We start from the raw sequence: 24,643 nt of genomic DNA on the forward strand, positions 1-24,643 counted from the left end.
TGAAGAAGGCAACCCTTATGTAATGTTCAGGTTTATTTATACATTCATTGTGTACGATAAAAAAAGATTGCGGACACTGCCCTTACTAATGTGTTCGAATGGGTGCACAGTGGCGGATTTCCCTAAAAACCTGGACAAAAGCTCAAAATTGCATGATAATACTTTGGGTTCTAGTGCATATATTGTCCTGCAGATGATACTGCCGCGTGCTATTTTAAGTGAAACGCTCCAATACAGTGAAGACCCGTGTTTTTCAGCCCCTTGGTGAATTTTAGTCTGATAAAACGGGGACATTGGCAAAATCGGGACATGTATTTTTCTTTCTTTTTAGGAAACCGAAGATCTTAAAATATTCTTCTTTCTGGATATAGCCTCATAACCTTTCCTGATGATTTAGCTTAAATTTCCCTTAAGGGGGTCTGACAGTACAAAATAAAAAAAATTAAGATAAAAGTATACGCAAGAAAGGATTTACTCGAATTCAACTTGGTTCGTCTGCTAAATCCCATCGAACTACCCAGTATCAATTTTCATATGAAGCTGATAAAATCGGGTCAAAAAGGGGATAAAATCGGGGGTAGAAAAAAGCTAATAAAATCGGGTCTTCACTGTATTTAAACCTAGACGTACAACTAGTGAGCAGTACCTTAAAACTAGGTAAGAATTGTGTTAAAAGAAAGAACGTTTATGTTAATGTTTTTATTCGATTAGATCAAAAGACTGATACGAGTCACGTTTGGTAGACTAATTTACCGCAAACTAGTGATATTGGAAGGCGCAGGAAACAGTCGTTCGGAACAGACTATTGCCAGATTATTTGAGTCATAGCTGGATCATTAAATGTATGAAGCAAAATGAAATTATTGAACATTCCATAACTAACTTTTTTAAATGTGTACTTCTGTCATCGAGGAATAAATTACTATATTTGGATACAGCTCGTTAGCTTCGCAACAACGAGAGACAGCTAGAATTGACAGCCCTCTAACTTCAAACCATGATCATCCAGATTTTTTTGAGATCCGAAGATCAAAAATTTTGCCGCACTTTGACGAGTTTTTCACGTCGTTTTGCAGATCATCATCGTTCTCCCGCCTACAGTAGCAGCTTTGGACATGGTGAAAATTCAGATATCCGCCGATGTCTTCAATCCCAGTACAATTGCCGTAGACCGTCCATCCCAAACGAGTTTTCATTACGATCGGTTCGTTTCGCTTTCCTTTGCGATTCTTGATTCCATGCCCGAGGTTGGCATAGTCCAAGCCAAAAGTGAGAATTTGATAGAAAATTTAATTGTCTACAAGTTTGTTGACCACTAAAAACTGATCTGAAATCATCCGGAAAAGTTGTTTAAGATTTTAACAAAGTTATATCTAAGATAGTTTCACACGAGGCCTAGGGGCTTGAAAATATTTTTTCTCGCACTTATAATATTACCAAAAAAAAAAAAAAAATTGGGTTTAGTGGCATAAAAATATTAGACGGGATTCATTACGTTGACAATTCTAATTGAACTTCTGAAAATTAGGATGTTTGACAGAGTCAGAAAACTATTTGTGCTTTTGGTTTGTAATCTTTCCCGATAGGTTCGAAGGGACTACCATTCATCGGAAAGTATTGCTTGGTTACAAGGGTTTGCTTACATTTATGTTTTGTTACACTGGTGTTTTAGAAAGGACCATATATCGTATAATTTAGGTTATGATCGCTTAAATCAGCTACTATAATTCCGTTCAAGACGAAATGTTGGGACACACCGTTTCTAGTTTAACGCAAACCACAGCAGTAACTGTCCAAATTAGTGGCTAGTGTGAAATGATTTATTCAAATTTTCTCCGCAAAGCATATTGTGGCAGTTGGATTTTACGGCCATTTCCTATCAATTATGCGAGATATCGTTACTAAATTGATCCTAGATTATGCGATATGTATCACTTTTGAAAACAAAATATGATTTGAGTACAACAATAACCTTATATACATAGAAGTCCTAGAATATATCCCAAAAAAATTATCTTGATCCAAAAACTCAAAGTTTTTTGTTCACTGTTTGTCACATTGAGTTAATTTTGTAAAGGGATGATCAGCGTTTTGAACCAAGCGTTGCAATGAAATCCGCGAAATGTTGCAATGGTGCGTTAAAAGTTTCATTGAGTTTGTTCAAATATAAAGGTTGAAGTTCAGGACAAGTCAATTTTATACGAAGATGCTAACAGAGTAGGAGATTCATGTAAGAATAGTCATCCCTGAGAACAATCGAAGAAATGAAAAAGATGGCATACATAATTGAAAAGGCTGTTTCTGCGGGAGGAATCACTTACCATCATGAAAAAGAATATTAATATCATACTAGTTTGGTCAACACTTATTTAAAACTTCTCATCCCAAAAATATGAATGGTGTCCTGTATCAGGGAATTATAATTTTTAGCTAAAAGATGACTTTCCAAGCTCTCAAATTCCGCTGAATTCACTATTGAACTAAACACAACAATTTGGCAAATAAGAAAAGTGCTTGTAAATTAACAAATCACTAGGTCTTCTGTGAAACTAACTTAGACTTAGAATTCGTTAAAATATTAAACTACTTTTCGGTATAATTTCAAATCGGTTTTTAGTTGGTAACAAAGTTGTAGACAATTAAATAATCTATCAGATTCTCACTTTTAGTGTTGTTCGAATGTTTAAAACACCATCTAGGGGCAGAAATATCAACTAGTTCCATTGTAAAATCTATGTTTTCATGAAAAAAAACTTCAAAAAAAAAAGTTGCTCTAGACCCTGAAATGCAAAATATATAGCAATGTAAGGAAATGAAATAAAGACAATTTAGACTAAAAAAACAGTGCTGCCGACTGTCCTTGATAAATATTGTAGCTTGGTACCGGTCGTTTCTGCCCTGAAGGAACCGCGGTTGGGTCGATGTCGAGGAATCTGTGTGTTGGATCTCCGAATTGTGAAGGAGAGGATTGTATAGGCATGTGCACCCGTTCACTCCGCATTGGTTCTGCTGTTTGCAGGAGCCGTTATTTTTGCAAAGACACTTGCGGCGTAGTTTGCACTCCTTTACTGTCGCGCGCTTCGAGCCGTAGCTGAAAGGGTTGATATCCTGTTATATCCAACATAATGTTAAAAAGTGTGCTTCAATTTATCGAAGGTCAAACTACTGGTAGATGGAGCATTTGAATTTTTTTGACAACCTCACGTCTGAATGGGAAGTCTCGCCAAATCCAATGGTTGCAGTTAGATTTGAGATAAATAATAGCAGAACCTCTTCTCACACTCACATGTGATCCAACTATTTGATGGAAGGAAAGAAAATTAGTGTACTCTACTCTTATCGAAATTATGCTAAAACGCCTATACGTCAACCTTTTCTCTAATAGTATTCGACAAATATAAAATGAATTGATTCTATTATTGAAAATCGAGCTATGATAGAAAATTACTTCAAATATGTGTAACACGAAAGCGTTTCCTAAGGTACCGGATTTTCTCTCGTTTTATGTCAAAAAATCATTTTTTTTTAAATACGCGTTACTAAATCGATTAAAAGAACCGATTCATTTTAGTGAATGTATCGGATACGGTTCACTCACCAAACTGAATCGGTTGGTCCATAGCTAGTCGTATGTTCGTCCGAGTATCTGTGACAGCTGGGTCAGAGAATGGATGCAGAACTGACGTATATGATAGAATAGTCGGGTATTTATTGCATCGCGTGCAATTTTGCTTCCCAGGAATAGCTGGCCACTTTTTTTCGGGGCTCAATTCGAGCATTCGATTCAATTTGTTCGGGAAGATCGGATTGAATAAACTATGGTACGATTAATTGACTGACGCACGTGAATCATCCATTCCTGGTCAGCACAGTATGACAAAATCTCAGTTTTCGTTAAAGGGGGCTGGCGTCACTACCTGAGAAATATTGTGAAGAAGAAATGTGCAAAATTTCAAAACGATTGGTCTTGCAGGTTTTGAGTAATGATGTACATCACAAAACAAGTTTTGATGGGGCGCCTCCGTAGATTCTCTGTCACTTGCTCAATTTTCAGTATTTTGCAAAGAAATTTTGAGAAAATGTTCTTTAATTGTGGCACTATATGGAAATAGAATGAATGTGGTTACTCTCTGCATCGTTACATTTTTTTTAAAAAAAATGTGTCTTTTTGACCGAATTTGGTCCATGTTTTCAGCTGGACCAATCGAAAAAAAGACGCTCATACCTACTAATCAACACGTTCTATGGCGACATGGCCAAGAACTTTAGTAATATGGGGAATATCACTCTCGTGTACTATTTAGCACGTTACCATACAAATGCTTAAGACGCAATCATCAACGCAGAAATGCGCCCGCGGTCTCGTTCATGAAAACACCCCCTGTGATTAAGTGAATGTCTTAGCACTAATAAACTTATAAACGCGGTCTCAAGCAGGAACACACATACGCCCATATTCGGGCGCTAATTCATCGGTCACGTCCGGAAATCTCTTCCTGTGGTCTTAGTAGTCTAGGTTTAAGCTTTTAGTTTGCCCATGACGGTGGTTGAGTGGTAAGCGTGACCGCCACTCATTTCAGTTGGTCTGGGTTCGATTCCAACCGAGGTCGTTGAAATTTTTCTCAGGTAAAAAAATATGTGGTCCTTTCCTTCCGCGATCTACGATCAACGCTTTAGGATTACCAGGAGTTGTACATTGAAAGATGTTTCGCTATTCACAATCATAATTTCTGCTGCAACTTCAGCTAGTCTAGATCGATAACGGAGTAGCAGCCAGAGCACAGTGGCACGACTTAGAACAAAAGGTGGACTAAAGTCCAAACTTTTCCGTATCGGTTCATGTAGGACGTTTTTATGTAATTTTGGTACGCTGAATTCGTTTTCGATATTAAAACATTTCAAAAATAAACATTTACTATTCATTAGGGTGTCTTAAAAATATTTTTTTTCTAAATCGTTCTTAAAATTTGTGTATATTAATTTTCGTGTGCTAAATCGTTTTTGATATTAATATTTGCAAAAAAAAAATCATACATTAGGGTGGCTCAAAAATAATTATTTTGTTGTGAAGGTCCAAATTTTTTTAAAGACATTTTTGTGCGCTGAATTCCTATGTTGGTTATAGAAAACAGAAATTAACTTTACTACTTATTAGAGTGGCTCAAAAGTAAATATTTTGTCTTTTATAAAGATTTCTTTCAATTGTAATCTTGAAATTTATTTTCCGTATTGAAACGAATTGATTGACGTCTCATTATGGGGCTTTAGAAATGACCATATTATTTTTAAGGATCAAATAAGATGTGATTGTCTAATTTTGGAACGCTTAATTCATTAGTGGGTTACTTTTTTTCGAGAGTGGCTGTAGAGCTAGATTCTCGGAAGGGCTCCCCGTCAGAATCACATACTACAATTTGCAGACGAGACAGGCAATGTCGTCCAATAAAACACTGCATTAGGCCAATTGTAGCTGGCCGTGATTCTGAATGTGATATTCATTGTACGGTTTAGGCATGTGCGGGCGTAGGGACTCGCGATCACGTGTATCATCGCGAAGAGCTCGAGCATTTGTAGTTAACGTCTTCGATCGCGTGTGCGTTTGTATGTCTCGTGTGCTTACGTGTATGTAACTTCGCGTGTATAAATTCTATTTTATAACCGTATGCCTTTCGCATATTCGCATGTGTTCTTGGATAATCGCGCACGGACCGTGAGTCTAATACTTTATTTTTTGGTGTACTTCTATGATGCTAAAATAGTGTGAGATCTTCTATATCACTAGAGTGCCCGCTGATGTCGCCATGGAACGTGTTGTCCAGTGGATATGTGCTTTATTTTTTTTTGGTCCTACTGAATGTATGGACCTAAGTTATTAGGACAGAGAGTAATGTTTTCCGGACGTGACCGATTCATGAGCGCGCGAAAACGGACGTTTGTAGGTTCGTGTTTGAGACAGCGTTTGAAACTTCGCGAGCGCTAAAATGTTCTACTTATTACCAGGGTGTTATTAAGTTTGCACGATCGCGAACGTAGGTGTGCGTTGTTAATCGCGAAGGGCTTTAGCGTTCGTACGTTAACGTGTCTGTCACGTGTACTCGCGTTCATGTGACTTCGCGTGTACAAGACTGGATTTTGTAACCGTGTGGCATTTTCTATATACGCGTGCGTTCTTGGATGGTTCTTCATCCTGATAGTTAGTTTTTGGTGTACAATTCACATTCTGACAGGGAGTAAGTTATTCCATATCACTAGAGTCCTCGGTCATGTCGCCATGTAACGTGGTGTCCAGTGGATATGAGAGCTTTCTTTTTTTAATTGATCCAATTGAAGGCATGGACATAGTCTGCTGATATCAAGGATAGAAACATCCGGAAGTGACCGATTCATGATCGTACGAGTGCGGGAGTTTTTAGGTTCACGCTTGAGACCGCGTTTGAAAATTTATAGGAGCTGAGACATTCACTTTATCACTGCGATGCGATCATGTTTACTAGATCGCCGATGTAGATGCCGGGGATGATAGCGAAGGGCTCAAGCATTTGTATATTAACGTGTTTGTCACGTGTATGTGACTTCGCGTGTATAACTTCGATTTTATAATGACGGATTGTGTATTTTTGTTTGATCGCGCGCGAACCGTGAATCTGAAGCTTAATTTTTAGTGTATGATACAGATAGTAGTCCGTTTCCCCATATCACTTGAGTTCTAGGTCATGTCACCATGGTGTTGTTTAGTGAATATGAGTGTCACTTTTTTGATTGGTTCAACTGAAGGCATTAGTCCAGGCTGGTAAAACTTTCGGACGTGACCGTTTCATGATCGCGCGAGTGGTGGGTTATGTTTGAGACCGCGTATGGAAGTTTAAAGATGCCACGTTTACTTAATTACCGGGGTTTTTTTCATGTAGGCAAAATTGCGGGCGTAAGTATATGTGGATTATTGCAATTGCATGGTCGCGTTTGTGGCCAGTTTTGTGTTATCGCGAAGGCCACGAGCGTTTGTACCTATATGAGTATAGATAGCGTATAGCAGAGATATACTAATAAAAGGAATCATAACATGCTGAATAAAGGAAAAAAAGATGCAAAGAGCTTGACTAGAAGTGTATAAATTGAACAATACTATTTTGGTATACATAAATAATGGAAAAGCAAACTAATAGATGCACAGAAGAAACAGATCAATGAAGTAGAATAGAAAAACACATGTAACATGCAATCAAACTCGTCTAAATGCAGCAAATGTTGTATATTTATCATTACCGACAATTGCATGCTGTTAGACTTTCATCATGCTATGCTGGCCGGGAATGGATGACTCATGTGCGTCGGTAAATTTATTTCACCCCAATTTATCCAGCCCGACTTTCCCCAATGAATAGAACTACATGCTCAGATTGATCACCAGAAGAATTAGTCACTATTCTATCATATACGTCAGTTCTGCATCCATTCCCTGACCCAACTGTCACAAATACTCAGACGAATACATACATAGATACACATACGACTAGCACATAACAGTTGTACACTAGTACGAAAACCAACGATTATCACAAAGCTACAACTAATAGGTTTCTACTTATTCTACTTTATTAAATTAATTTAATTGGTATATGCACGATGACGAAGTCGACCGATAAATGGACACACAATGACTACCTCCGTGAGCCCCGTCCACGAATACCACCAATAGAACAATATTTGCAAACATGTCACACAGCAAAAGTCAATCTACGTCGATCCGCCAGTCGGCCACGCCACTGCCCATAGACCAGTGGTTTAGCGTTGGTATGCGCTGGTGCGGAGTATGAAAAGACATATAACATAAAAAAGGCGCATAAGCCCCCTCGGTCTCCTCGATGCACCACTATCGAGGCGTAATGCAGTACCCATCTTAAAGCAATTGATGCTTGATGATGTTTGCAATACCGTCAAACCCCTAAACCTTGGGGAGGGCTTAATTGATTAGTGGGTTACTTGGTATGAAAACTACATTTTTTTTCATTTTCAAAACAAACATTTTGAGTGTCTTAGTGGAATATTGATTTACATTCACTAATCAACAAGATGTTTAACGATTTTGTTTTCGCAGGTGTGTTTTAAGTTGCTTAGATTGCTTATTTCATACATTAAATTAAAATAGATCCAAAATCCTTTTTTCGCGCATATGGTTCATTTAAAAATGGTCTTATTTTATTTGGGTAATATCGCATACCCTTAAGCTATATCAGTGCTATGCAAACTCGGAAAAAATAGTCTCACCAAATGTCTAGAACTCAACTGTGTTCACTCAATTTGACAGTTATTGCGTAAGTTAGCAAAAATTGTTCATGAAACATTTTATGACTCATTTCAAATGGTTGAAAATATTTACTGAATTTTAAACATTCTTAATTCCTTTACCACTTAAAAACCATACTTCCCACTCGGCTCCTTACTCTTGATCACAAGTAAAACCCTTGTAGATCACGCTCTAAATTCTATTTGAAAGTTCTGCATAAATTGGTGTCATTATTCTAGTCATAAAGTGAATATTCAAATTAAATATCAGTAATAACCATGCGTCTCCATTCACAGTTTTTTCAAATTTCGACTGCTTATCGCAAGTTTTCACAAAACTAACATAGGCTCATTTTAAAGAGAAAATGAAAAGCTTTCGAATGAGCATAGTGTGATCGCGGGCATTTGCGGGCGTCGTTGTTGTTATCGCTTTAGAAGTTCGAATTCAATAAAAATTCATGACAAACAGTTATCTAAACACTAACTTAACCAACTAGTGACTTATTTTTGAAATTGAAAAGTTTAAAGGGTAGTGTACAAGACGCGACCGCAGTCACATTGAACATGCAGCATTATCAATGAACACCTTGCACGAAGTTATTTCATCGCATCAATACCACGCATGACGTTGTTGCATTTTTTTTTAAACCACACCGACGATAAATGTAAAAAAAATTCATGACAAACAGTTATCTAAACACTAACTTAACCAACTAGTGACTTATTTTTGAAATTGAAAAGTTTAAAGGGTAGTGTACAAGACGCGACCGCAGTCACATTGAACATGCAGCATTATCAATGAACACCTTGCACGAAGTTATTTCATCGCATCAATACCACGCATGACGTTGTTGCATTTTTTTTAAACCACACCGACGATAAATGTATATATATATAATGCTTTATTACATTATTGAATAAACAGTATTTACATTCTTAAAAAAATAAATCCCATGGTAATCGAAATATATTGGCTCGAATCGTTTTGTCGAGAGGGCCGGGGGAGTGGAAGGGTATGGGGGAGGGGATCAAGGGTAGGAGAAACATCCAACCCCATATTATATCTTGCATTTGTGACTAAGGTAGTGAAAATTGGTTCAGTCATCACCGAAGAACTGATTCTGGTATATACCCGGAACCGTCGATAGTGGACAATATATTCAAAAAATTCTTGACTGGCCACCAGGGATCTAGGTGTGCTAATAATTTAGAGACTACGCGAGTTCCCCGGAGGCATTAAGAACCGTCATAGGTGGCCAATGTGGTCAAATCAACTTTGATTAGGCATAAGTGATCTAGACCTGCAAATCCAAACAATGTTGTACCCATTTTAATAATTTAGACATCATGGTGTTACCTGTTTATATGAGAACTTTCTGTGTAACCGCACTCTCCAATCCGTAACTCTGGAACTGAATGTCGGATGAACTAAAAATTCAATAGCAGCTTATGGGAGCGCTATACCTTTCATTTCAAACTAAGTTTGTGTAAATTGGTTCAGCCATTTCTGAGAAAATTGTGTAAGTTTACTTCCGGTATGCGGGGTCAATGAAGAGAATGGGAGTGTGAAGGTGGTCCGAGGGGAGTGATGAAGGGGTGAGGTGCAATTGTAAGGGGGAGAGGGGCGTTCGATGCAACACCCAGCTGCATATTATACCATCGAGACATAGTTTGAGAAAATCGGTTCAGTCATCACCTAAGAATAGATGTGACTTAAATTGTGGAATACGCCCGGATACCGGGATTTCCGGAATTGTCGATAGTGGACAATATATTCAAAGAATGTTTGATTTCCATTCAGTGATCTAGACCTGCGAATGGATGTAATTTGGTGACGATTTCAATAGTTTTTGGCCTCTGAGGTATTACGATTGTAACGGTTTATATAGGAAATTCCAGTGTAACCTTACCAACCAACCTGAAACTTCGGAACCAAAAGTCAGAGCCGAATGAAATTTTATAGCAGTTAATGGGATTACTTTATTTTAAATCTGAAATCAAATTTGTAAAAATCGATCAAGAATTCGCTGGGAAATAGGTGTGATACTAGCTTAGGAACTTGGCGAGTTCCCCGGGGGCCCTAAGATCCGTCATAGATGGACAATGTGGTCGAAGCTGCTTTGAATGATCATTAGTGATCTGAATGATCATTAGTGATTTGTACATCAAAGTGATACCAGTTTATATGGGAATTTGATGTGTGACCGCACTCTTCAATCCGTAACTCCTGAATCGGAAGTCGGATCAACTAAAAATCCAATAGCAGCTTATCGGAGCGTTATTCCTTTCATTTGAAATTAAATTTGTGAAAATCGGTTCGGCCATCTCTGAGAAAATTGTGTGAGTTTAAATGACACACACATACACACACATACATTTGCCGATCTCGACGAACTGAATCGAATGGTATGTGACACTCGGCCCTCCGGGCATCGGTTAAAAAGTCGATTTTTACAGTGATTGCACAGCCTTTCTTTATATGAGAAAGGCAAAAAATGACGCCCATATCCACTAGACAACACGTTCCATGGCGACATGATCGGGAACGCTAGTGATGTGGAAGAACTCACTCTCTTCTAGCATCTGAACCGTACACCGAAAATTAAGTATCAGATTCACGGTCCGCGTGGGGTCATCCAAGAAAACACGCAAATAAACACACGGTTATAAAATAGAATTTATACACGCGAGGTTACATACACGCTAGCAAACGCGAAATACAAACGCCTACACGATCGAACACTTTAACGCACAAACGCTCGAGCCTTTTGCGATGATACACGCGATCGTGAAGTCCCTACACCCGCACATATCTGAACCGTAAAATGAATATCACATTCGAAATCATTGGTCTGAAGCAGTGTTTTTGTGGGTGACGTTTCCCGTCGCGTCTGCAATTGTAGTGATTGATTCGGATAGGGAGACCTGCCGAGACTCTAGCTCTACAGCTCCAGTAGGACAACTCTCGAAAAAAATGCTGATTGCAAGTTTCGGATTTGCACATCACAACTTTATCGAGCCAAATTACATACCGCAGTGAGAAACTGCCATCCTGTTTCAAAGTGCAACTATTCGACAAGATAAGCTTGGTGTCGATTAAATGCATACGTACACTGGCTGAAGCTAGCAAATAGGAAAAAAAGAATGATCGCGTGGTCGTTCTAGGCGAGGGTTTGCGAAGATTTTTTTGCCGGCATCGGCGGTAAAACATGATGATGAGTTATGTTCTATCAACGACCATGCGGTAGATTTGGGTGGAACGCCCAACTCCTACCAGCAAAAGGTAAAGGATACTTCACATTTCCTCTCGTTCATTTCCATATGAGGCTGCCTAGTCCTAGTTTTCCTTGTAAGTTTGTAACTGATTCGCTCTAGAGTATCTATCCGATGTCCAATTTCATTGCTTTCGTTTATATTAGTATTAAATTTGCCGAAAATAGCCTACAAAATCGATACAGAAGATAATTCTTTTAATTTTTTTTCTACATTTTAGAGCCATGTGGGATGCATTGTTGAAAACAGTCCGATGTGAAATCATCAGCTTCACCAGAAATGAACAGATCGATGCGTATGTGCTAAGGTGAGTGTTTTTGATATCTTTTACCTGTAGGTTACTCGAGCGGAGACTATAGGGGGAAGATGGGGTAAAACGCACCCCCTAAGGATATATGATCATAACTAAGCTATAGAACATCAATTGGGAGAATTTATTTAATGATGTCGTTGAGCCAACATTTTCCTCTGTAATCAAAATCATAACGCTTTGCAAAATATTCAAAAGCATGAAAATAATTCAATTCTTAAAAATCATTAAAAATCACCTTTTGAAAAATAAGCGGGCTAAACGCACCTGTGTGGGGGCAAAATGCACCACAACAACGGGAAATAATGCACTACAACAACGGGGTAGACTGCACCGAAACAAAGGGGGAATATTGCTCGGCGAACAAGCAAGTAATTTTGTTTTCTAACGAGATTTCACAAAAGTGTGCCATTAAATAGCCTTAGGTTATGCAATTGGTAGGTTTTCAGAACGATTTTTCTGCTTTCGATTAAAAATCAGCAAAATTGGAGAATGGGGCATTTTGCCCCCGATGGAGCTGAGATATAAATTTAGCAAAAAGTGAACTATTTAGTAAATTTTTCATATGTAGTGCGACAGAATAATGAACAACGGTATAAATAGAACTGGAATGCTCAAATATAATAGTAAAACAGTATTTATAAGAGCGGAAAATCCTTGTTGCACGAGCCACAATAATGGCATGAAAAGAGTACTATATTGTTTTTTATTTATTTCTCGAGCTCCTATTGATGTACGGTTATCAAACTTTGGCAATGTATGTTTATTATGGCGGACTTCCGACTTATGTTACCGTTTCCTAGAAATTTAGCTGTTTTCGATATAAGCAAGGGATGCATTTTGCCCCGGGGGTGCGTTTTACCCCCATCTTCCCCTAATTATATTGAAAATTAATCTTCATGTGGTGATGTTGCAGTTAGTGATTACTCAGGTTGTTATCGTTTAGGTCATTTTGCTCACAAACACACTCGACGAATTGGGAAGCTGGACTTTAATATGATTTCTATTAGAAAGGCTAAACTTATGCTTTATAAGCTTCTTTGTTAATAATTTACACATTAATGCTTGCATGGCATCTGGAATCGTCAGGATGGGTTATTTGTTCAAGGGAAATTTGACACAAATTAGGCATGACCGTTTTTCGTTTTGGATTAAATTTGACGCATGTTTTGATCTGAAACATCATGTATATTTAATCGGCCTAGAAACCGAGGACGCACGCATATTTTGCAAAAAAATTTAACTCGAATCCCATTGGTTGTACTGAAAACATGTCTGAGAAGAAGTTGTAAAGGAATAACGAAACTTAAAAAAAGATCGAAGAAAGGATACCACTTTTTTTAAATCGGATGTAAGATAATTTTGCGAATTGCCTCTCTCCACCTTACGCATTTTTTTCTAAACTCAGGACATTGTTAGAGTAGCAAAATAACAAATTATGGTTCGACCAAGATGGTATAACATTGGGCAAAAACACTTCTGAAGAGTAACTTTTCGTATATTTTTGAAATTTAGTGTTTTCGTGTAAATCAGTAAGTTTACATTATGATTCTTTACGTTGTTTGCAATCGTAATGAGTAGCCAGCAACTTCCTAGATGTATCCGTTTTTTAAATATTTTAACACGCTACCCGTTTGATCACTTTTCCCCCATTCCATTGACGCCGCAATTAATCAACGTAAAATAAGATGAATAATTGAACGTGAAAAATTGATAGCCATGTGAATGTGTAATCACTATATTAGTGATCGTAAAGAGGATATGCTCTGTTTTGTCATCGAAATTAGCTAAATAAAACACTTAAGCTCAAAATGATAAAGTCTTATATCTTTGACTATCCGGTCCTTCTCACTTCTAAAGTGCCTACAATTTGTGTAGCAACAACGATAACAAGAACAGGGGATGTGGAATTTGGGCAGGGAAAATAATTTGGTTAGACTGGAAGTTGATTTACAAACTAAACCTTGTCTTGTCAGTGTTTTGTGCTCTGCCTTCTTTCACTCACACAACACAGTGCGGCAGAATTCGTCAACTCGCAAACTTGGGGGATTACGGTGACGCTCATTTTTTGGTTATAAATAAACACGTTAGCAAGCATTTAATTTGCGCTAAACATAAACAGATAGTATACGAAATGAAGCTCTCGCGACATTTTTGTCATTTTGTTTAATACAAACGTTGACCGTCTCTGCTCTGTTAACTTGTATTAAGAATGAGATAATGATACGTCGACCCCTGCATTTTTTTCTGGCGGAGGATATTTGTAATCCACCCGGTTGTGTGTATTTACGATCTGTGTATGTACTTCCTATTCAACTATATTAGAGAACTGTGCGCCCTAGTTTAAATTGACGTCAAGAATTGTATACCTACAATCTATTCTAAGAGATATAAATAATTCCTTATACAAGAGGTCGATCTTATAGTGAAGTTTATCGCTGCATTTTCAAAGGCGTATTGAAATCAGAACTAAACAGTGTAAAATAATCATTGGATGGATGAGGCGTAGTATTTATACAAACCTTCAATCAAACGGAAAAGTAAAACGATTAACCTCGCATAAGACATGATTTTCCCGATCAAACGAAAATAACAAATTTTAACAGTATACAATTTTCGTAACAAATTATTCTATAAAGTCTTATTACTAGTTAAAATAACAAAAAATATTCACTTTTCAAATTCGCGAGTAATTTAGTGGAATGCTTGATAAGCAACTATTCCCATATGAAGTTTATAATTTTCCACTTTCATTTCTCGTCCATCGACTTATACATACGTATTTTAACAACTGATTGCGCCTTTAAAAAATTTAAATAGTTACAGCATAATATATACTTTTACTCTTTTGATATAATGTTCTGTTCGAGTTACGTAGACATTAACAGCATCGTCAGCAAACAATCATACTCACACTAGTTTGGTAGTTGACAAGCACAACTTACATATTATATTTCTCTCAAAACACATGACACAAACTATTAGCCCTCCAACGGTTGAAGTTAATTGGACAGGGCAGGGTTAGAAACATATGCATAGACTATTGCTATCTGACAGTGATGGAAATTTGCGAAGTGCAAACAAAATACGTGAGACTGGTAAGGCAGTAGGTACAAAGTGCTGTACTGTGCGGGATAGTGATAACGTTAGTGTCGTTGGCTCCACGAGGAATGAAAGCGAAATTGGAACGTACTTGACTTCTCCGATAACCTTTCGGAGTAATCAAAAAGTGCACGTGTTTAATTGAATTTGGTTAGCGACTAGCTGGAAGCACATTTGATCGCCGTGTCATTTATTCACGCAGTGTTCATAGGACACCAATTGATAACAGCGATCATCTTAGGTGGTACAATCAATGTAGCTTAAACGTACGTCCATCGCCTCTAGAATTTTGCACAATCTATACTTAGGGCCTATTTATACAACTTATTAGTTTTGACTCGTGTAGTCTCATATCATCTTTAAAGGACTGATTGTATTGGAGGAAGGAAAATAATTTCCAATAAAGTCATCGTTCTGGTCTCATCATAGTTGCTTCCGGCTATTATATAGTATAATATCTTAATAATCTATAAAAGCGACACCTGGTGCATAAAGCGCATTAATGACCTGATAATGCCCTTTCGAACGATTATCGGGGTCTTCAACAGTATTATATAATGAATATCTCATCACATCGGTGATAGAGCAGTGAACACAGGGCCAAGCTACAATGATAAGCTGCCGAACAATCTATAGCTTCACTTTATTTGTTTATACTACGTTCACACTACGAATTAAAACGCGTTTTAACGCTATCTTGATGATGTTTTTCTTGTTTCCAATTATTATAAAGTGTTTTAACTCTGTAGTGTGAACGTAGTATTAGTGTTGACATAAATAACTTGGAACTAATATCTGGGTTCGATTATGCAGGCAAAATACGCATAGTTTGGTCTGATAGTTTTATGTTTGAAAAAATGGCCATTTTCAGCCAATATGTACAATAAATTAAGAACCATTATTTCTGCTCGAGACAAATCAAAGGTTCCCTGCCGCTACGCAGGTTTAGGAGAATTAGACTATGCGAAAATAAGGACAATATGAATATTAGGAATGCACTAATTGCTCAATTTTGAAAATATGGACATCTGTTTCAGTTATTTTAACAAACGATAGATACGCAACTGGAAGACAATTGATTGCCTCGTCCGATTCTACTCCATTGTTAACCCTGTTTTTGAAATCAGTCATCGCTAGACGCGGCATGGCCCAGCTGTATCAAAAAATTTTACGGCGTATAGACATTTATATCAAGGTCGAAAAAAGGCTCGCTATTCGTGCAAATATTTGATCAATGATGGAACGTTATCTAATATCGGATTTCGGCTAACGCAGAGAAGCATCAAATTATACACATTACGACATCCAAAAGGGACGACATGTATACATGCAGTTAGTAACAACATTTTAAACAGTGGTATCTAATGTTATTTGGAGTATTTAGATATGCAACATGTTTGCTATTAAGGTGGGTGCTCCTATAGTTGAGGTCTACCAATAGTTGCAGTAGTGGGTTATACGCTTAACTAAGGTACCAACCATCACCAAATATTTTATTATTGGTTCATCGCACTAAAATCATGCAACAATAAAACTGTTATCCTTGAAATTTTCTGAAATTATAAAAATTGATTTTCTTTGAAATTTGAGCTCCCTTGCACCTATAGTTGATCTAATGTACTTATAGTTGCAAGTCCTATAAGAAATCAATGGGATTTGCAACAATAGGAACCGAACTTAGCGATTGTACTACTATTGGTACATGTGTTCCCATAGTGGTACAAGCGGTTTTTAATACATAAATTAATTAATAAATAATCTTTATATTTTTCTATGGAATATGTAATGAAAACTTTCGTTTAACGTTTTAAAACCCCCCTTAGAAATATTCATCGATTTTTTAACAAAAGTTTTCCTTAAGTATACGACTATTTGTACATCAACCCTACTAGCGATACATGGGAAATAATTGGTAATGGATGATTTTAAATTACAATAAAATATTGAACGGCTACGAACGATACTGATTTTATGAAAAATTACACCACACTCTTGGCTTAAGTAAGCAGAATAGTGGAAATCTGCCAGCTAAACCAAGAGTCACATTACTCTGTTTACCCATTTATGTGGTTGCTTGGAATGTCGTCGATGAATTGGGAATTAGAATATACAAAAAATTACAATGTGCTTCCGGCATTTCGAACTCTATTTTGACAAATGTTTTTCATTTTTAGACAAACATGTCAAAAGGTCCACATTGAAAATGAAAGTTTCTCTTTGCTTTTTCTTTCTTGAAAATCACAGCCGTTTAAGTGTTTATTCCTTAATTTAATGTTAGTTGAGTCAGAGTCTTTCCCTATACACTGACACAATAAGGTACACCGGGGCAAGTTGAAATGCGGGGTAAGTTGGAACTGAAGTCTGAACCTTCACCAGAAAAGAGCAATCGCCGAGATTATTTTTTCCAGCAAAAAGCTTCCCTAAACGCACCTTTTGAACACCATAAGCGATAAGTTGAAACATCTCAACGATTTTCGTACTTTTTTTTAATTTTTCGTCGTTTGCCAAATCAAAAACTTCTTTTTTCCTAACCAGATCAATCGATCAATCGAAAATGTTATGGTTGCGGATTATTACTAAAAAGTTGTATGTTAAACAATCGTTTAGGATCTATCAAGTGTAGTAATTATGAACAGTCTGTTGAGAAACCATTGTTAACCTTAAATTTTTAGCGTTCCATTATACCCCTTATTTTGACACCCATTGGGGCAAATTGAAATATATAAAGAGGGGCAAGTTGGAAGTAATAATTCACTAATTTTCAATATGAGATTGATCATTTTGTTTTAGCATCCGTTATCACCCGCTTGTACACCAGGAAGCCAACTAAACAATTCTTTTACAATTTAATAACAAGTAGTTACATACTTGATCTATTTTCGTTTGTTATTTGCTGCGCAATCTCAAAGTCAGTTGCCAATTGCTGTGTGAATTTACCGAAACCAGCATTCAGTTTCAACGCCCCTCTCACACATTCCAAGCTGAAGTTTCACGCAGAATCGAATCCCTTCAGTGCAGGAAAAATATGCACACTCAGGTTTTTTACGCGGTTTTTACGAGGTTTTTTTACGCGGATTGTCCAACTAACGCGGTTTTTTAACGCGGATTTTCCAATTAACGCGGTATTTTTAGGCGGATTTTCCAATTTACGAGGTTTTTGCAAAAATATTCTAAGTCCTTTTGAATGCAAAAGAGAGATTTTCGGAAAGATGGAAGAGACGGGTCTGGAAGTCTCCTTATGGCCCGCACCTCAACAATATGGGTATTTTCGGAATGGACTTGACGAGTAGCTGCCAGAAATAGATTTTTGACGCCATTTTGAAACCCACGATTGCGACTTCCGCTTTAGCGAAATTCGCTATAACCCAATCAATATGGGTATTTTCGGAATGGCCTTGAAAAGTAGGTGCGAGATATGATTTTCGACACCATTTTGAAATACAAGATGACGACGTCCGGTTTAGCGAAACTCGCTATTACCCAATTAATATGGGTATTTTCGGAATGGTCTGGAAGAGTAGGATACGAAGGTCGATGTTTGACGCCATTTTGTATTCCAAGATGGCGATGTCCGGGTTAACCACATTCGCTATATATCTTAATGAGTAGGTTCCAAAAATTGATTTTTGACTCCATTTTGAAATCCAAGATTATGATTTCCGATTTAGCAAAATTTGCTATAACCCAATCAATATGGGTATTTTTGGAAGTTGAAGTTGTAGTACAAATAGTTTTAAGCAGTTGAATTTACTTTAATTTAAGCAATGTGTTTGATTTGAATCAATTCAAACCCCCAACTCACACCACATACGTCACTTTCTTCTCTCACTTCCAATTCTCACTCTTCTGGATGAACACAAAAATATTTTGCATTTCGCTGGTTTATGATTAGATCTTATATTCGAGGATGTTTTGGATGATTGCTAAGATTTTTGATGCGGGAATTTCGGTGGACCGGAAATATCCACCTTGATTGGGTTATAGCGAATTGCAGTAAACCGGAAGTCGCCATCTTGGATTTAAAAATGGAGTCAAACATAAATTTCTGGCACTTATTCGTCAAGACCATTCCGACAATACCCATATTGTTGAGGTGCGGCCCATAAGGAGTCCAGATCCGTTTCATCCGTCTTTCCGAAAAGTCTTTTGCATTCAAAAAGGCTTAGAATATTTTTTGCAAAAACCGTGTTAATTGCGAAATCCACGCAAAAAAGAACTGTAGTTCTTTGCATTTAAAAGGACTTAGAATTTTTTCAGGGAAAAGTCTAAGTCAAAAAAGCAAAAAAACTTCTAAAATTATTCTAAGTCATTTGCTGAGAGGTTTTTTCACGTAGATTTTCGAATTACGCGGTTTTCACGCGGATTTTCCAATTAACGTGGTTTTTTACGCGGTACGTTTTCCCCGCGTAAAAAAACTTGGGTGTATTCATTCACCAACCAGCGCATTCATTTGTTATAAGTGGGCAGAAAGTGACATCTTTTATATTTTCGAGCATAAGTGTAGTGTTGTAATCTATGCTCGATAACTCATAGTTAGCATAGAATCAAAATTCAGTTTGAAACTGAAATTGAATCTGAACAGAAAATAACTGAATGAATGCGCTATGACGCACGCTTGAACGACAAGACAATCAACCGAGGCATACCCTTCATCGCGCCGAGCGTGTTTTTTCTTTCGTTCCTCTTTCAAGCTTACTCGGGGATGTCAATATTTAAGTCTACTGGGTAGGATATAGGGCTTGAATTTATTATTGTTGTCCTATATTTTTTTGTATCCTGATACTTTTATTTGCTGTTCTTGAAATGCATGTTTTTGCCTCTGTATATTTCCCACCAGAGCATGCTAATATAACATCGTACGAAGCTTTTTTCCAAATTGCTGAACAAATTTTATCTGAACTCCCAGCCGAGGTTAAAGTTCACATTTACGGAGACTTTAACCAACGCAACGCAGATTTTATTCCGGACTCTGAAAACGAACATATTTTAATCCCAGTCGTGGGAGAAAACGAAACATTGCAGTATATTTTCGACAAAACTGCTAGCATAGGACTAAATCAAATAAATCACGTAAAAAATCGACAGAATTGCTATCTCGATCTTTTATTTACAAACATTCAGGAAGACTTCTGTGTATCTGAAGCTCTAACTCCTTTGTGGAAAAATGAAGCATTTCATACTGCTATTGAATTTTCCTTATTCATCCATGAAATTCAAAAACCCAGCGATTGTGACTTTGAAGAAGTCTTTGAATACCATAAAGCCAATTATGACAATATCAGGCGGAAGCTAAGTAGTGTCGACTGGCAAAATAGCCTTAGAAACGAAGAAAATATTGTAACCGCAGTGGACGTATTTTACAAAATTATTTTCAAAATAATTTATGAAGAGGTGCCTATTAAGAAAAAAAGACGACACGGCAACTCGAAGCATCCCGTTTGGTATAATAGACAAATTAAGAGTTTGAAAAATAGGAAGCAAAAAGCCCATAAGCTATATAAGAAAAACCAAAATAATGAGGACTTGGAAAAATATTTCGACATTTGCGATAAACTAAATATGGCCATAGATTCTGCACTTGCGGATTATAATTCAAAAACGGAACAGCAGATCAAATCTTGTCCAAAGAATTTTTTCAATTACGTCAAAACTAAATTAAAATCAGACAATTTCCCATCAACAATGCACTTGGATGACAACGTACGTGATAACTCGGAAGAAATCTGCAACCTATTTGCAACATTCTTCCAAGAAATATATACGACTTTTTCTGAACAAGACCGTGATCGCGATTACTTCGCTTTTCTTCCCGATTTTCCTTTAGATATTAGTGTCAATCATGTCATAGTGGAAGACATTTTCAATTCTCTAAAACATTTAGATGTATCAAAAGGTTCTGGCCCTGATGGAATCCCTCCATTATTTATGAAAAACCTAGCAACCGAGTTAACTGCCCCATTGTTCTGGCTGTTTAATATGTCTTTGCAATCTGGACAGTTCCCTAAAATATGGAAAAAATTTTTTTTAGTGCCTATATATAAATCTGGCAAAAAATCTGACGTACGTAATTATCGTGGTATAGCCATAATCTCCTGTATTCCGAAACTTTTCGAATCAATCATTAACGAAAAAATATTTCTTCAAATAAAAAACAGAATTTCCAACCTCCAGCATGGCTTCTTCAAAGGTCGTTCGACCTCAACAAACTTACTAGAATTTATTAATTATACACTGATTGCAATGGATAATGGAAACTACGTGGAGGCACTTTATACAGACTTTAGTAAAGCATTTGATCGCATTGACATCCCAATGTTACTTTATAAATTGACAAAGATCGGCATTGAGCCTGGGCTACTTACATGGTTAGAATCATATCTCTCCGAACGTCAGCAAATAATTAAATTTAAAGGAAAGCAATCTAATCCAATTAAAGTCACCTCAAGAGTTCCACAAGGCTCTCATTTAGGCCCTCTATTGTTTATTTTATACGTGAACGATATCTCCTTCATTCTCAAAAAACTGAAAATACTAATTTATGCGGACGATATGAAACTTTATTTGGAGATAAGAAATGCCGAGGATATTAATACATTTCAAAACGAAATACAAATTTTCCACATGTGGTGTCAAAAAAACCTCTTACAACTGAACGTGAAAAAGTGTAATTCAATAACCTTTAGTAGAAAACGACAAACACCGAATGTTGAGATTACCTTAGGAAATCAGACTGTAGTAAAATGTGAAAGAATTAGGGATTTAGGTGTTATATTAGATTCAAAGTTAAATTTTATTGATCATTATAACACAATTATACACAAAGCTAACAACATGCTCAGTTTTATAAAACGCTTTAGCTATCATTTTGAAGATCCTTATACAATAAAAATATTATATATTGCATATGTTAGGTCGATATTGGAATATTGCAGTATTATTTGGTGCCCTTTTTCAAGCAGACATGAAGAACGAATAGAATCGGTACAAAAACAGTTTTTATTATTTGCCCTTCGTAAATTAGGATGGACAGCATTCCCTCTGCCATCTTATGAAGCACGCTGCTTGCTTATCAATATTCAAACATTAAAGGAGCGTCGCGAGTTTGCAATGCTCTCATTCATTAATAATATCGTTTCGCATCGTATCGATTCAGCTGAAATTTTATCCAAATTGAACTTTTATGCACCTTCACGACAGCTACGAAATCGAAGTATATTTTCAATAACTCCTTTTCGCACAAACTATGCAAAATATAGCCCCATAAATCGAATGATGTCTATTTATAATCACTATTGCGACTCAATTGATTTTACAATGTCTAAACTGAAACTAAAGCAATATTTTATACACAAAAGAAATTCTAACGCGTAAGAGGATGATTCAGTAAAAGCCGAAATTGCTTCATTTATACTAAATTCACGAAATATACACATTAGTAATTAAGGAAATCTGTAGTCTACATCGATTGACGAAATAAATAAATAAATAAATTAGATAAAAAAAACAATTGTGTTTTGCATCATCAATTAATTTTTTTTCATCCAACCGTACCTTCTTGAAGTTTTACGCAGTTTTTTTTAATAACTTTATAAAACAAAAGAATATTAATTAAAAGATGATTTCAATTTTTTATCATATTGCTCAGGATTTTAGACCCTTAACGATTTATGCACGATTCTGTGATTTCCCTTCCGCCTAACTCGCGGAACAGTTCCTAGCATTTATGATAACATCAAACATGTGTATTATGCAGCGATTGGTACAAAGGCCAAACTTTCAACTCATGAAATCATATTATTTCAACTTACCCCGCGATGAGGGGCAAGCCGAACCAAAGCACTTTGAAATTGGAATTTTCAATAACCACTATATTTCATAACTAGATGTATGAATGTTTATTTTTTATCAATAATAAACAGAAAGTACTAATATATACCGCTAGCAGATTGGTAATTGTTTATTTTATGATTTCAAGTTCAAATTTCAACTTTGAAAAACCCGTTTCAATTTGCCCCAATGTACCTTATTAGAAGTTTAATGATGACACCATAGTAATCGAATGAGAAAGTAAACAAAAAGGATCTCATTTTCACTTAGGATCATTTGATAAGTTTGTCTTGATTTTGTCATAGGCATCGATAGCGGGTGTCTTCATGAGCATTATTTTTCCTATTCTTGAAATTAAAAATAATAGCAAAATGAATTGCAGCTGACAAATGAAAAACAGACTGCGTGTCTATTATAATGTTCATTTGCCCTTTTAAACGGGGAATTATGATGTCCACAAATGATCTTGTACCTCTGTAATGCGCATTCGTCAAACCTCAATTCTCTCATATACACTCACAATGTTTCCCATTCCAAACGTTCAAACCCTCATGGTCTTCGCGATAACACAAATTTGGTCACAAACGCGTACATGCATGCAATTGCGACCAGCCACTCATACTTACGCCCGTGATCTCGCCAACATTAAACATCCCGGTAATTACGTGAAAGTTTTAGCACCTATAATTTTACAAACTCGGTCTCAAGTATTAAACCACTGCTCGCGCGATCATGAATCGGTCACGTCCGGAAGTCTCTACCCTCGGTTCTAGCAGCATAGACTCATGCCTTCAGTTGGACCAACCAAAAAATGACGCCATATTCACTAGATAACACGTTTTATGACAACATAATCGGCAATTCCAGTGCTATGGGGGAACTCTCTTTTAGTATTTGATCCGAACACTGAAAATTAAGTATCAGATCACGATCCGCGTGATCACTCAAGAACACACGCGAATATGCAAATGGTTACAAGGTCACAAAATCGAATTTATATACGCGAAGTCAGATACGTGCCACGCGACAAACACGTGAACATACAAACGCATGAGACCTTCGCGATCAACCACGCACACTTACGCTAGCGATCTCGAAAACTTGATAATACGCACTTATGTATACATGTATTTTATATCAAATTCAAACCTTATGGACAAACATATTTTATTTATTTCTGAACAGCCAACAGCAGTACTGTTCTATTCACCTTTTCATCACATTCTGCAGCGCAATTATTCGTCAAGCATACTTAAGCATTCCTTAACCCTCTCGCAATTCACACTCTGATTCTCTCCTATGGCGTTTTTGTGGTCTGCATGAACTATTCAGCCATTACACCTTCTATCATCGGACTTGGATTGACTTGCGCTCTCATTGCTCCACCAAACGCTGCAAAATGAAAATGAACATGGAATTATTTAGGACCATAAAAGGAATCAGTAGAGCCTCGTGGAGCTTGTATTCTGTTGGATTTTTTTTTTCATTTGAATTTGAGCCAGTATAATATGCAGTCTTGTCGCAATCCATCGGAAGAAAAACGGTCTATATCCGAATTCAAAAGTGGATGATCCTCTTTATGAGTAGAGGAATTCCACGAAGATTCTTGATTCCGATGCTACTTTACACGTTACATCGGCACGGAAGATTAAACATATTCTACAGTCAATCATATTTTTTGACTCAAAAGCAATTTTTAAAAGGGCGTTAAAGTTTCTACATGTAGCATTTTCAAAAAAAAAAACAATGTTCGATTACCATATTTGGTACAACAAAACTATCTGAAAACGAGTTACAGGGAGTGAATACTTCTGCACGAAAACTATATACACTGAAAAAAAATTAAAT

General features: G+C 36.7%; 1 protein-coding gene across 2 annotated transcripts in view; it reads left to right on the forward strand.

Moving 5' to 3' along the window:
* Nucleotides 1–24,643, forward strand: part of LOC131679219 (S-adenosylmethionine decarboxylase proenzyme) — a 37,167-nt gene that overhangs the window by 5,691 nt on the left and 6,833 nt on the right. For both annotated transcript variants that reach the window (XM_058959881.1, XM_058959882.1), the window contains exon 2: nucleotides 11,777–11,863. In XM_058959881.1, coding sequence (XP_058815864.1) covers nucleotides 11,777–11,863 — 87 coding nt within the window. The remainder of the gene's footprint in view (nucleotides 1–11,776; nucleotides 11,864–24,643) is intronic.

The sequence above is a fragment of the Topomyia yanbarensis genome, chromosome 2 (genome assembly GCF_030247195.1).
Source record: "Topomyia yanbarensis strain Yona2022 chromosome 2, ASM3024719v1, whole genome shotgun sequence".
In the NCBI taxonomy this organism is placed as follows: Eukaryota; Metazoa; Arthropoda; class Insecta; order Diptera; family Culicidae; genus Topomyia; species Topomyia yanbarensis.